General features: G+C 37.4%; 1 protein-coding gene across 6 annotated transcripts in view; it reads right to left on the bottom strand.

Annotated features, from left to right (window-relative positions):
• The window catches only part of OSMR (oncostatin M receptor), a 98,391-nt gene that overhangs the window by 20,239 nt on the left and 65,443 nt on the right, over window positions 1-12,709 (bottom strand). For all 6 annotated transcript variants that reach the window (XM_075588523.1, XM_075588503.1, XM_075588510.1 and 3 more), the window contains 3 exons: window positions 10,760-10,988; window positions 5,398-5,583; window positions 14-115 (listed from right to left, as the gene is read on the bottom strand). In XM_075588523.1, coding sequence (XP_075444638.1) covers window positions 14-115; window positions 5,398-5,583; window positions 10,760-10,988 — 517 coding nt within the window. The remainder of the gene's footprint in view (window positions 1-13; window positions 116-5,397; window positions 5,584-10,759; window positions 10,989-12,709) is intronic.

Genomic DNA, 12,709 nt, shown 5'->3' with positions numbered 1-12,709 from the left:
TTTTCCATATTACCCAGTTCCTTTATGTACCCTGTCCTTTCTTCCAATAAATATTCTCCATCTTTCTTTGATCCATAAATTCGGAAGTCATATCTCACTCCTGGTGTAAAAGCACCTGTGAATAAAAGAAAAAGACTCACTGTAATCTTTAGATAGATATGAAAAAATATCAAATGGGAATGTTGTCTTATTTTATCTGTAAACACTTGTATTCTTAAAACGCATGTGTCTATTTCTCAACTAATATATGGATTTGTCACACGGTTTACAGTTATCTCATTTATTACCCTTATAGTAAAAGAAAACTTCAATATTGTATTTACCTTGTTATTGTTTTGAAATATAACTGTGGAATCAATTCTGTGGTTTTCTTCTCTTTGACTTAGACACCTCTTTCTTTGGGAAAGGGGAACAAAGTAGACATGGAGTACCATTTTTAAGGACCCTATGAACCAGAGACTGGTGTACTGTATGTCCTGTTCTAAGTAAATACAACCAGTATGTGTGCTTGGTAGCACTCCAAACAAATGTGGAAACACGAACAGTGTAGTTTGAAAAATATGGCGCAAGGGAACAGGGAGGAACCTCAAACCCCCCCGGGTAAATCACAAAAAATATACAGTGGTTCCAAGTACACAATCAGAGTCAGACAAATTGAGATATACTGTAGATGTAAAATACAGAGCCAGTCTAAATGCAGGTTTTGAGGGAAGTCCTAAAAGAACAGCTATATATAGGAATGGGAGGGGAAACATGGGAATGAAGAAACACAAGGAAACAAAGGGAGGGGGAAAAAAAAGCACAAAAACATGTTCTGGATGTGGTGATAATTTTAGGGGGGCAACGTTTTGGGGCCTAAATCACCCCTTCTTCATGCCCGTTCCCACAGACTGCCTAAAGTTAAATTGTATAGAAATCCCAACCAAAACTATTGATGACAGTGTGTAACAGATAATAATAATAATAATAATAATAATAATAAAAACATGTTCTTGTATAGCACTGCTAGTTTTACATAGCGCTTTACAGAAAATTTTTGCAGACACAGTACCTGCCCGTGGAGCTTACAATCTATGTTTTTGGTGCCTGAGGCACAGGGAGATAAAGTGATTTGCCCAAGGTCACAGATCAAGTGGGAATGATACGATTCTTATAGTAGTGGATCAACTTACGAAGATGGACCACTTCATTGCTACTCCTCCCTTCAGCAAATTAGATGGCCAAGTTGATCTTAAGACAGGCGTTTCATCTTCACAGGGCTCCGGACGAGATCATATCTGATAGAAGGGTATAATTCACTTCAAGATTATGGAGGACCATCTGTTCCACTTTGGGAATTCATTTAAATTTATCCTCTGGCTATCACCCCCAATCCAATGGCCAGACCGAAAGGACCAAATCAGACACTGGAGCAATATTTACACTGTTTTGTTTGCTGACGGAAATCCACAATGACTGGGTTCACTTTTTACCTCTAGCAGAGTTCTCTTATAATAACTCTTCTTATTCCTCGACACAGCAGATACCATTTTTCTCGAATTCTCGCTTTCACACTTCTTTACTAAAACCGTTCCGGAAAAATCATTTTCCTGGATGCAGCCTTCCTCCTTCTGACTCTGTTCTGGTGCATAACGAGGAGAGTTCATCGTAGAGAAAATTTTGGACTCCAGGTTGTACCAAGGAAAACTCCAATATCTGGTCCACTGGGTGGGCTACATGGGAGGAGAGGTCCTAGGAACCAGAAGATTTTGTACATGCTCCACAATTGGTATATTGGAAGATATCCGGACAAGCCTAAAGAAGGATCGTCCGGAGAAAGGGAGGAGTAATGTCTGGTTATTCCTGAAAATCTGGTCTGCAGTTCCCATGCACCTCCACCGGGAGTGCTGCTGAATCCTATCCTTGCTGGCATCTCCCTCTACGGTCCCTCTCGCTCTGAAGTCTGATCCTCTAATGCTGACTTTATAAACTTCCTGTTCCTGCAGCCAGATGCCTATTTATACTGGTTCCTTCTGCCCCTGTTACAATGCCTACTATTGCTGTGTCTTGTTGCTGTTCCTGTGTTCCAGTCCTTTCCCTGTGTTGCAGTCCTGTTCCTGTGTCCCAATCCTGTTCCTCTGACCGCTGCTAGTGACCCCGACGATACCTCTCTGCTGCCTGCGTCCGCCCTCTGCTAGTGACCCCGACTACGCCTTTGCTTACGCCTTACGGTTTCGGCCACTGGGATTCACTGTTGCCATAGCTCCCCCTCTGACAGGTAGATGGCAGCAATTTTCTTTTGGCTACCAGTTGCCACAATCCACAATGGATTAAAAAAAAAAAAAAAAAGAACGGTTACAATTTATGATATTTTTAAGGCATTATCTCAAGCTGTAGAGAATTTTTGCTTAGAGAGAAACTATGACAGGCTAGCAGTAGATGAAACCCTAGAAAAAGCTATTAAATTAAATCAGGATAAGCTTTTATCAGCAAGGGAACCATGAAAAAGGAAAGAAGAAAATTGATTTGTCCCCTTCATTACAAAGTACAATACAACAGACCAGAAGTTCAAGAAAACGCTAAAACAAAAATCACTGAGATGTATTAATGATAGTTTCCATTTTGAATAAGTCCTTCCAGATCCCCCTCAAGTAATTTTTAGTACTGTAGGGCAGAAAATGTTAAACATAAATTAGCACCCAGTGTACTAAGAATGAAAGAAGAAGAATGCTGGTTGAATGAAAACAACTTAAGGGTTTCTTTCACTGCCATAAATGCAAAGCCTATAAACTGGGAGGCAAAATATCATCACACTTTACATCTAATGTAACATGTGAACAGTTCAATGTACTGCAGCCCATTTTATTAACTGAAATTCAAATGTTGTGGTTTATTTACTAGAATACCCGTGGGCTACAATATATGGGTCAAACTGGTAGAAATCTCAAAATTAGAATGAGAGCATATAAAACACATTGATAGATTTCTCACCTCTCACGGTGTATAGTATCGGACTATTTAAAAAATAAAAAAAAGTACATATACAGGGTCCTTTGGGCTTAACTTTTTGTGTCATAGATATCGTTTTACCATATTGGGGAGGAGGCAACAGAATTAATCAATTATGAAATAGAGACATTTTGCATCCACAGACTGTGTAATATCACACCAAAGGGTCTTGACATAGAGATTGATTGAGATTTGTTTTAGAATGTTACTATATATTTTTTTTCCCTTTTTTAATGACAAACATTTAAATCTATATAAACACATTTTATTTGTGTCTTATGTGATTACTGATGAGTATTTCTTAGTCATCATATCCAGCTATATATGTTTTGTTTAGAAAATTCTATATATCTAAATGTTACCTTTATTGTTGCAAATGTGTGTAAATTTTATTTTTAAATGATATTTGTGATAATGTATACGATGTACTTTATGATTGTAGCTGAATTCCCGTTTATAGACTATCAATTTATAGGATCTCCGTTTGATACATATTTTATATATTTTTTTAAATGGCTGCCAAATAAGAATTACTGTATGTCTAAATCGAGACAGGGAAAGGCTTGGAACACCCTCTTCCCTCCCCTTGAGGAAGTAGGTGGTACCTACAAAATGCTTCGGGTGAGTGAGGAAGGTACAGCCGCGAACGTGACTGAAGGCCCCACGGAGGACGCGGAGAATGGTGAACCATTGCACTGTGATGAATCTCGCACTATTTTCAGTGCGTCTTTTAAAATATTAACCATTGTGAGTGTAAAAAATGAGAATGTTAAATCTATATACTATCTGAATCTCTTATCAGAACACTAACACAGTCCACTGTGGCGAGCACTGACGGCACAATTAATATTCAGTAAATGTGAGTGTACAGACAAAAAAAAATTCTATTTGAACACTGGAATCACTGAGATACTACATTATACTTCACTCTCCCAACCCCCCCCCCCCCACCAATCTTTCTTTCCCTACATGCCCATTTTTCATGAGTGAACTACAGTATATCTAGGAAAACACATGGAGGAATTGTGAAGAAGATGCAATATGGAAATGTTTGATAGGGAAAGTGTATCATATATTTTTTAGTGTATAGGCTCAGTGTATGTTTCTTCGTTTGATGGTATTACGTTGTATGTGTGCTTTCTGTAAGAAACCTTGTGTTAGGATCATATTAAATTAGAATCCTTTGTAGATCTTGCACTACAGTAGTTGGTTCTGTTGTGTTATGTTCTCTTACCAATGCCATTATGGAATGAGGGGTCCATTTGGGAAATACATATAGCATTTCATGAATGTTTATTCATTTTGGGAGTGTTGAAGGGAGAAGATGTTATTCCAAATATTACACTTTTATAGACACACTTATCAAAATGGAGATAATTTTAAAATTTTGGAAAATTTGATAACTTTTACCTTTAAAAAGTTTTATTTTTTTTCTGGTATCAATAACATAAATGCATACATGGAAATATAAAACTAGAAACGTCTTGTCTTTTATTTTTTACATGAACTATTGTGTTCACAGGTTTACTACAAATTCTATGTTCACGTGACATACTGGCTAAAAGTTGTATGTAGCAAACACTGAAATGTAACCAGACATACATTAAGATTTGTTTTCTTTTATTCCCTCTAACAGCATTAATTGTAAAGGGGAAAAAATGTTAATTTGGTTTCCTACAGTATATTTGGTACAGATCTGTTTGCATTGAGGTTCATGCAAAAATCAGATATTCTTCCTGTGGAATAAAGTGATGACCCCAATCAAAAGATTTGGTACATCCAATGGCAGGTAGTGTGCCCTGTGCCGCCTCACTTATTCATCTGTTTGCTCTCTGCAAATCGTCCACAAATTACAAGTTGATGCAAAAAGAATAAGACGGGCAAACACTCACGCTGAAAGATAGCTGTTTAAAATGTATATCTATAAGCTCTAATTTTCTTTACAAAAAATATATATATATCAGCTTGACACAGCCCTGGACATGTTACTTTTATCTGTGTTAAATACTGCATATAACAAATGGATGGAGCCAAGCACACCAGAAAAAATCTGAGAATAGAATTACTGCAAAAAGGTCATTTTAATGATTAAAATAGTCAGGGATGAAGGTGCTTCTCACCGAAACATTGGGTATTTTAGTCATTAAATGACCTTTTTGCAGTACATCTATCCTCAGTTTTTTTCTGGTGTGCTTCGCTCCCTCCATTTGCTATGATGTTCTCTGACTAAGAATTGTGCCTCAAGCACCCTCCCTTTTCTCAGTTAGTCCCCTTGGTCTAGGAGCATCCCAAGTTGCTTTGTCCTGATCCCTCCTTTAATACTGTACAGTATATAAACCTTTAGTATGGCTTACTTTGGTGATGACTATTCAACATGCTTATTCTTAAAATATTTAATGATGCTCTTACTGGATTTGATGACATCAGCATTGATGCTGGAATTGAATTTCTTCCATTGGAAATCACAATGTTGAGACCTAGGAAAATTGCACCAATCCACAATGTATCCATGGAAAGCACTAGGAACAGGTTGCCATGAAATGTAAATGCCACCATCTTTGCCATATATCCGTTCTTCTTTAATGTTCTCAATCCCTATAAAGTTAATGCAGAGGAAAGAATAAAAATGTAAAAAAAATAAAAACAGTTTAAATGCATTCATCTTTTGAAGCTTAGCTGTTTCTAGTCTCCTAAATGAATTCCTAGTGTGCAATACTGTTTAATAAACCCTTCCATGCCAGTGTAGACTGGAGGGAATGGTCAACTTTCCTTTACAAATACTTGAACACGTTTCATTAACATTTCTATTTATCCTCATCATATACGGTACTCAATATTAACTGAAAGTGGGACATACGCTATATATATTCTGTTGCCTAATGTCAAAATGTGAAAAGCTGTTAAGCATACCTTCAACAATAAACAATAATGCTATCACATTTTTCTAATTCTACTATAAATTACTGGGTTTAAATCTCTATTCTTGGGGAGAGAAACAAAGGGATGCCAAATCTCGGACTAATAGGAAGTTACAACATCACTGGTTGCAGCTTCCTATTGGACAACCATTTAAATCCCCTTTAAAAATGGAATGTAGTACTGCTAACTAAAAAAAGTACGGTGTTACTCCTAAGTTGAAGTTGAAATTTTGTAATGTCTGGTGCACGGGAACGGCAGGAGGGACCCTTAACCCTCCCAAAACTATATAGCAACAGAGGTGATGTGTAGTGTCCTGGATGTATGAAATTGAGGCCGTGACCAAAGGGTGCAGAAGTTTATCTAAAAATACCGCCAATGGTTGGAAGACAGAATCAGTACCTGCAACTATAGGTCGTCCTGGTGGTTTGGTGAAATGTTTATGTATCTTGGGTAACGTGTAAAAGACAGGTGTTATTGGGTCTTTTTAAATAAAAAAACTCTTTTTCTTTTTCAGATATTACACCTCCCTCGGCAGCTAGAATAACAATTCTTGAAATCTTTTCAATAATCCCAGGACTGGGATTGTTGGGTGCTACCACATAGTTAGAGGACTCTGAAAGCTGACAAATTATTTCTGCCCTGTAATATGATCTATTCATCACTACCACTGCTCCCCCCTTGTGCAGGTTTGATTTTTCCTAGGTTGTTAGCATTCTGTGTATATATCCTATATTGTTTATTTCTATTACTATACAATTTAGATATTTCGGCATATTCCAGTGTTGTTTCAGTTTATTCATATTGAGTGCTGGGGGCATCACCTATGTTGCTATGTAGTTCTGCTAACTGCACAGGTAAGTACAGTATCTTGAGAAATGTGGGGTTCCTGGAGCTGAAAATAGAAAGGTTCAGCTCTGGAGTCCCCCTGGTTCCAATCCTTTACAAAAAAAGTATGTTTAGTTGGGGGGGATTTCTGGTTTAAGATGTACTTGCTGCTGGTGGCCTACGTGGCATTCTAGACAATTTCCTTCTTCTCACCCTGCTTGAGCTACCTCTGCTGCCCCCTCTAACAGCATATTATTATTCATCATCATTATCATACTCTTCCACCTCAACATTTTTCTGTTGTGTAACATTGTGTGATGCTGTTTCTAAGACTAAAATGTTTTTGCCTTGCCCCCTGTGCCACTGCCAATACCAGGGCCATGTACTCATGATGACGGTAAATTACATGGCATTGGCTGCTCTTAACTAATTTTGTGTGCTGTTTCTGAAGCTGACAACAATGATGGTGTTGGTCTAGCACGTTTTTTATTTCTTTTTACCCAGCAGTTTTACGCTATGTTTTGTCCCTTTTCTGTTTTTCTCGTTTCATGATCTGCAAGCATTAGTGCTTATCCACTGAAGATCTCAGGACCTATCACCTTTGGACATTATTTGGTGCCAGGTTATTTTGTTGTCTGTTTCTGAAGCTGACAACAATGATGGTGTTGGTGTAGCACATTTTTTTTTCTTTGAAATATAGAATACATTAGCAAGTCTAACTTTAGCTTTTCAATGTACTAGGTATGTATGTCTTTATTTATATAGCGCCATTTAACGTACATAGCGCTTCACAGCAGTAATACACGTGACAATCATATAAATAACAAATAATACAATCAACACAAAGGGAAGAAGTGCTTCAGACATAAAAGTAACATTTAGGAAAATGAGTCCCTGCTCCGAAGAGCTTACACTCTATTTGGTAGGCAGGAAGAACATACATAGACAGTAGGAGGGCGTTCTGGTAAGTGCGTCTGCACGGGGCCAAGGTTTATGTATGAGGTGTAAAGTATCAAACATGGATCTACTCGTATGCTTCCTTAAGCAGGTGTGTTTTAAGGTGGGTCTTAAAGGTGGATAGAGAGGGTGCTAGTCAGATATTGAGGGGAAGGTCATTCCAGAGGTGTGGGGAAGTCATTGGGAAATGTTTAAGACAGGAGAGGGCTTTAGATACAAAACGGGTAGAGAGAAGACATCATTGAGCAGAACGCAAGTGTCGGGATAGTGTATGACAAGAAATTAGGGCTGAGATGTAAGGAGGGGCAGAAGAGTGTAAAGCTTTAAAAGTGAGGAGGAGAATTGAGTGCGGGATGCGGGATTTGATAGGAAGCCAGGAGAGGGATTTCAGCAGGGGAGACGCTGAGACAGATTTAGGAAAGAGTAGAGTGATTCTGGCAGCAGCGTTTAGGATTAATTGTAGGAGAGACAGGTGAGAGGCTGGAAGGTCGGACAGCAGGAGGTTACAGTAGGTGCGTTAGTGCTACTAATTTTGGTAGTGGCCAATGCCCTGGCTGACAGCTGCTTACAGTACAAAATGATTGACTACTTTCATTATGATCATCACCTTTTTCTCTGTTGCTCTACCTCCAACACCACAAGCATTTCTTGTTGTACCAAGGATCACATCCTTGCTTCCACCCCTGAATGTGCAGTTTATGTACCACACACACACTATCATCATGTTCAACCTCTACTTTCTCAACCTCTGTCGCAATTCCTCCACCTCTGCAGAGTCTTGAAATTGAACAGATAGGGACTGTTTAGCATCCATCACACTCCCAGTCAATGCCCATACAGTTGCACATTTTGCTGTGGAATGCATCACTCTCTTAGTATCTGACTCTCTCCACATTCAGAATAATACTCCCATTTGGCCTCTCCCCTCTCACTGACATTAGTATAATCAACATGTGTACTTCGTTTCACATGGATGACTATGCTCTGTAATGCTTCGCTACTTCTAATACCTACGAAAATCTAGTTTTTCTGGAGAACCTTTTCCACTCTAGTGGTGGTGAGTTTGTCCTACAGACATGATGAGGCAGAGGCAGGTGTTGGCAAAAACATGCTTTTCTGTCCTATTTCTTTGTATATTGGTAGGCTTGCACTGGGGGTCAAGTACAACTGCTGCTGTTTTCATAGCAATAGCTAATACAACTCTTTTCTTTAGGGACCCACGCCTTAGTATTTTCCAGCTGCTGTCACCATGGCCACTGGCACGATGACCATAACCATGTCAGTGCTCTCTTTTGCCAATATTAGATTTAATTAATTTATTTATTATAATTCACCATGTGTATCCACTCCCTCACACACCTTGAGTCCTCCCCCAAATGCACAAGCACATTCAGGGCCACCGAGAGTGGGTTCTGGCTCTTTTCTCTCCTGTACTTAGCTGTGGCGGCCGACTCCTTGCTGCTGCACTTCTCCTTCGGAACTGCAGCGTCTAGTGATGACGCAGACATCACCAACATGACGTTGCATGGCCTCACATTGCCATATTAACGTGACGTCATTTGAGGCTGCAACGTCGCTTTGCCATGGCAACGAGATGCGTGTTTGTCGCTCACGGCGTTATTTTACGCTGCGGTTCAGAAGGAGTGCTACAGTAAGGAGTGACAAATAATGATACTACCCCGAGAAAGACAAAAACATATACAACATAGTCGGGGCCCGGGCTCCCCTCCCCCCGCTTGTTGGCCCTGAGCACAATGTTTGCCCTATTTATAGAGAATCTAGTGATTTTAGAACATTTTGCAATATAGCGTAATTGGACGAAAGTGCACTGTTTATTTGTTAAGTCTAGTTACTTAATGCCTGGCAAATCGCTTGGGAATTCTGACTTGTCCGCATTTGTTTCTTGGCTGAACAAGTGCAAATTTCACCTGGTCCTTGACCTCCTATGAAAACTTTGCACACCTCTAAATAACAGATTTTGTATGATTCGGCTGAGGTTCATCCAGACAGGACAAATCATTTACATGCATCATAGAGCAAAGATAAACATGTGCAATAAATACAAAGATGAAAAGATAGAAGGAAGAATTGCAGACATTCCTTTCCCATATGAGAGGAATATAGAATTTAGAATCTGGTGTGTTAGATTGATATTGAAACACGTTGTGTGAAAACAATTGTAGAATCTCAAATTTTCTTGTAGAGTATTTGTAGGGCTTATTGTGTATGTAAATCAGCTTTTGAACAAATACTTAATAGTAAAAATGAATAAAAAATAAATAATTTAAAATGCTAATGCATTTTTTATTATTAGTATTCAGACCCTAATGCTTTTCTAAACCATACTTCATATGCAAGTGATCTTGTGCTTTCACCTCAAGGAATAAAAACAATACGTAAGAACAATACAGATAAGGAAATTATTAGTTTACCAATATGTGAAATCAAGATCTAAAATTAAATTGTGAGAAAAATCCAACTAAATAAACATGTATAAAAACGGTAAATCCAAGGTAATCAATTATGATTTCGTTTTTGTGTTTTAGAAATTCAGATCATGATTCTCCAATATTTCCTTTATTTTTCAAATTTTGGACTGGGGGTTGCTGAATCGTCTTGATTTAAAATTGGACAACCTCTCATAATCACATGGCTGCCCAGGCCAACCAACAGAAGGTTTTGACATGTCATAAATAGGTCACATCATTCTATTGGTACCCCATAGTGAGGCCAATCTGGCAGCCATAAAGATTTCCTGAAATAAAACAGTAGATTAAAAGATAAATATGTTTATGAAATGTATGGTTCAGATAGTTAAAAAACAAACAAAAAAAGAAACAACAATAAAGCACATTGTTGGATTGCCCAGTCTGTGAATTTGCCCCATGTGGGTGTCTATCAAAAAGGACCAATGAGACTAGTCATTAAGAATTGGGTTCAGTGTACATCGTTACATTTAGGGCAAACGGCCCATGATAAGCTACATAGAGTTTTAGATGTATTTTAATTTTAATATTTTCCACAGCCAAAAAAGGGACACTATTAAAATGTTATGATATAAATGGCTTACGGTTTTCAGCGATTGCAGGAATTCTTATCTCTGAAGGAGGGGAGCTGCCAGCTGCATTTCTTGCTGTAATGCTGATTAGATAAGCCTGGCGGCCAATTATAATTTGTGTGCTGTTGCTGTTTGGTAGAGCGGGATAAGTGTTGCTCTGCGGCTCAGAAATGTCATCTAGTCGTTGCCAAGTAACATCATAGAAAACAATATTTCCATTGGCATGAAATGCTGGTAGGTGCTAAAAAATGTTGAAAGAAATTATCTTAAGATGCGGTTTGAGTGCACAATACATTTATAGGCTAATAGAAATTCCATATTTAGGTAACGCCAGTACTGTATGTTCATATTTTGCTTTTGTATTGTAAATATACTTTAACTTTGATATTCATTGCAATTGTATACTTGTGTTGCAGTTAGCAAGTGTGTGTGTGTGTGTGTGTGTGTGTGTGTGTGTGTGTGTGTGTATATATATATATATATATATATATATATATATATATATATATATATATATATATATGTATGTATGTATGTATGTATGTATGTATGTATGTATGTATGTATATATATATATATATAAAAAGAAACAATGAGTAGCGCCAACAGGTATATGAACATATATCAAATGATAATAATGGTGGTTGAATAATTACCCTAAGAGGTTAAAAACCTTAATAATATATGTACAAAAATCAATAAAATGGTAAAAACAAACAAATGGATACACATAATAACAAAATCAAAGTCCAATGTATATATGTATATGTATATGCAGTGTTCGACAAACCTATACATTTGCACGCCCCGGGCGAGTGGATTTAACATCGTGGCGAGCTCCTATTGGCCCAAGCAGCACACGTGTGGTACTAGGTGGCGAGTAGATTTTTTGGTGATTTGTCGACCACTGTGTATATGTATATGTATGTATATATATATGTATATATATATATATATGGATGTATATATATATATGTGTGTATGTGTGTGTGTGTGTATATATATATAAAAAAATATATATATATATATATGTATATAAAAAAAATATATATATATATATATATATATATATATATATATATATATATATATATATATATATATATATATATATATATATATATATAGTGGTTTATTGGATCCAAAATAGACACATATGCCCTGGCATGTAATTATCTCTCATGCTGTGCCAGAATATTGGATCTCTAGGGATCCTCACAGACTAACTATTACCGGACCACACTTACCTCTGCTGAGGCTTTTTTCAGTGTCCCCCTCCCCCATCACGTGTGTGTATGTATCTGTACCATGTTAGCCGAGCTTAATAATCAAAAATGAATAGACGATAGCGTTCTGTGGTTGATGATCAGTGTATCTCGAAAGATCGCACAAATAAAAGCATGTCGTTAGACACAGAACGGTGTCATCTATTTGTTTATACATATATATATATATATATATATATATATATATATATATATATATATATATATATATATAAACAAGATATAAACAGCGCTTCAATGATATGGCACACACTAGTACTGTAGGTGTATAAGTAGATGAATAGTTCTATATATTAAATAGATGAATGTTTAGAAAAGGGTGATGATATCTTGTGAGACATAACCAGATTATGAAAAATTATCTAATCTGAACATTCTAAATGATATTAGGGACCAATAATGCTGCACTTATCATATTTATGTTTACTAAACCTGCAGTTAAACCAATTGCTAGGGGCAATGTCTGTGAGCATGAGCTGCCACTATGCCAGGCAATATACAACCTGTATACAACCTGCACCCCATACCAGGGCCTGTATCTCGGGAAGTAGGGGGTCCCCAGGCTGAACTCAGCTTTGTTCAGCTCAGAAGACCCCCTTTCTCTATGTTGTTTCCTAGCCCCCATCGCAGTGTTGAGAAAGAGAAATTGGTTAATAGAAGTTGTAGTTAGAAGAAT

The sequence above is a fragment of the Ascaphus truei genome, chromosome 1, assembly GCF_040206685.1.
Source record: "Ascaphus truei isolate aAscTru1 chromosome 1, aAscTru1.hap1, whole genome shotgun sequence".
NCBI classification, from domain to species: domain Eukaryota; kingdom Metazoa; phylum Chordata; class Amphibia; order Anura; family Ascaphidae; genus Ascaphus; species Ascaphus truei.
This window is presented reverse-complemented; position numbering and strand designations above follow the sequence as displayed.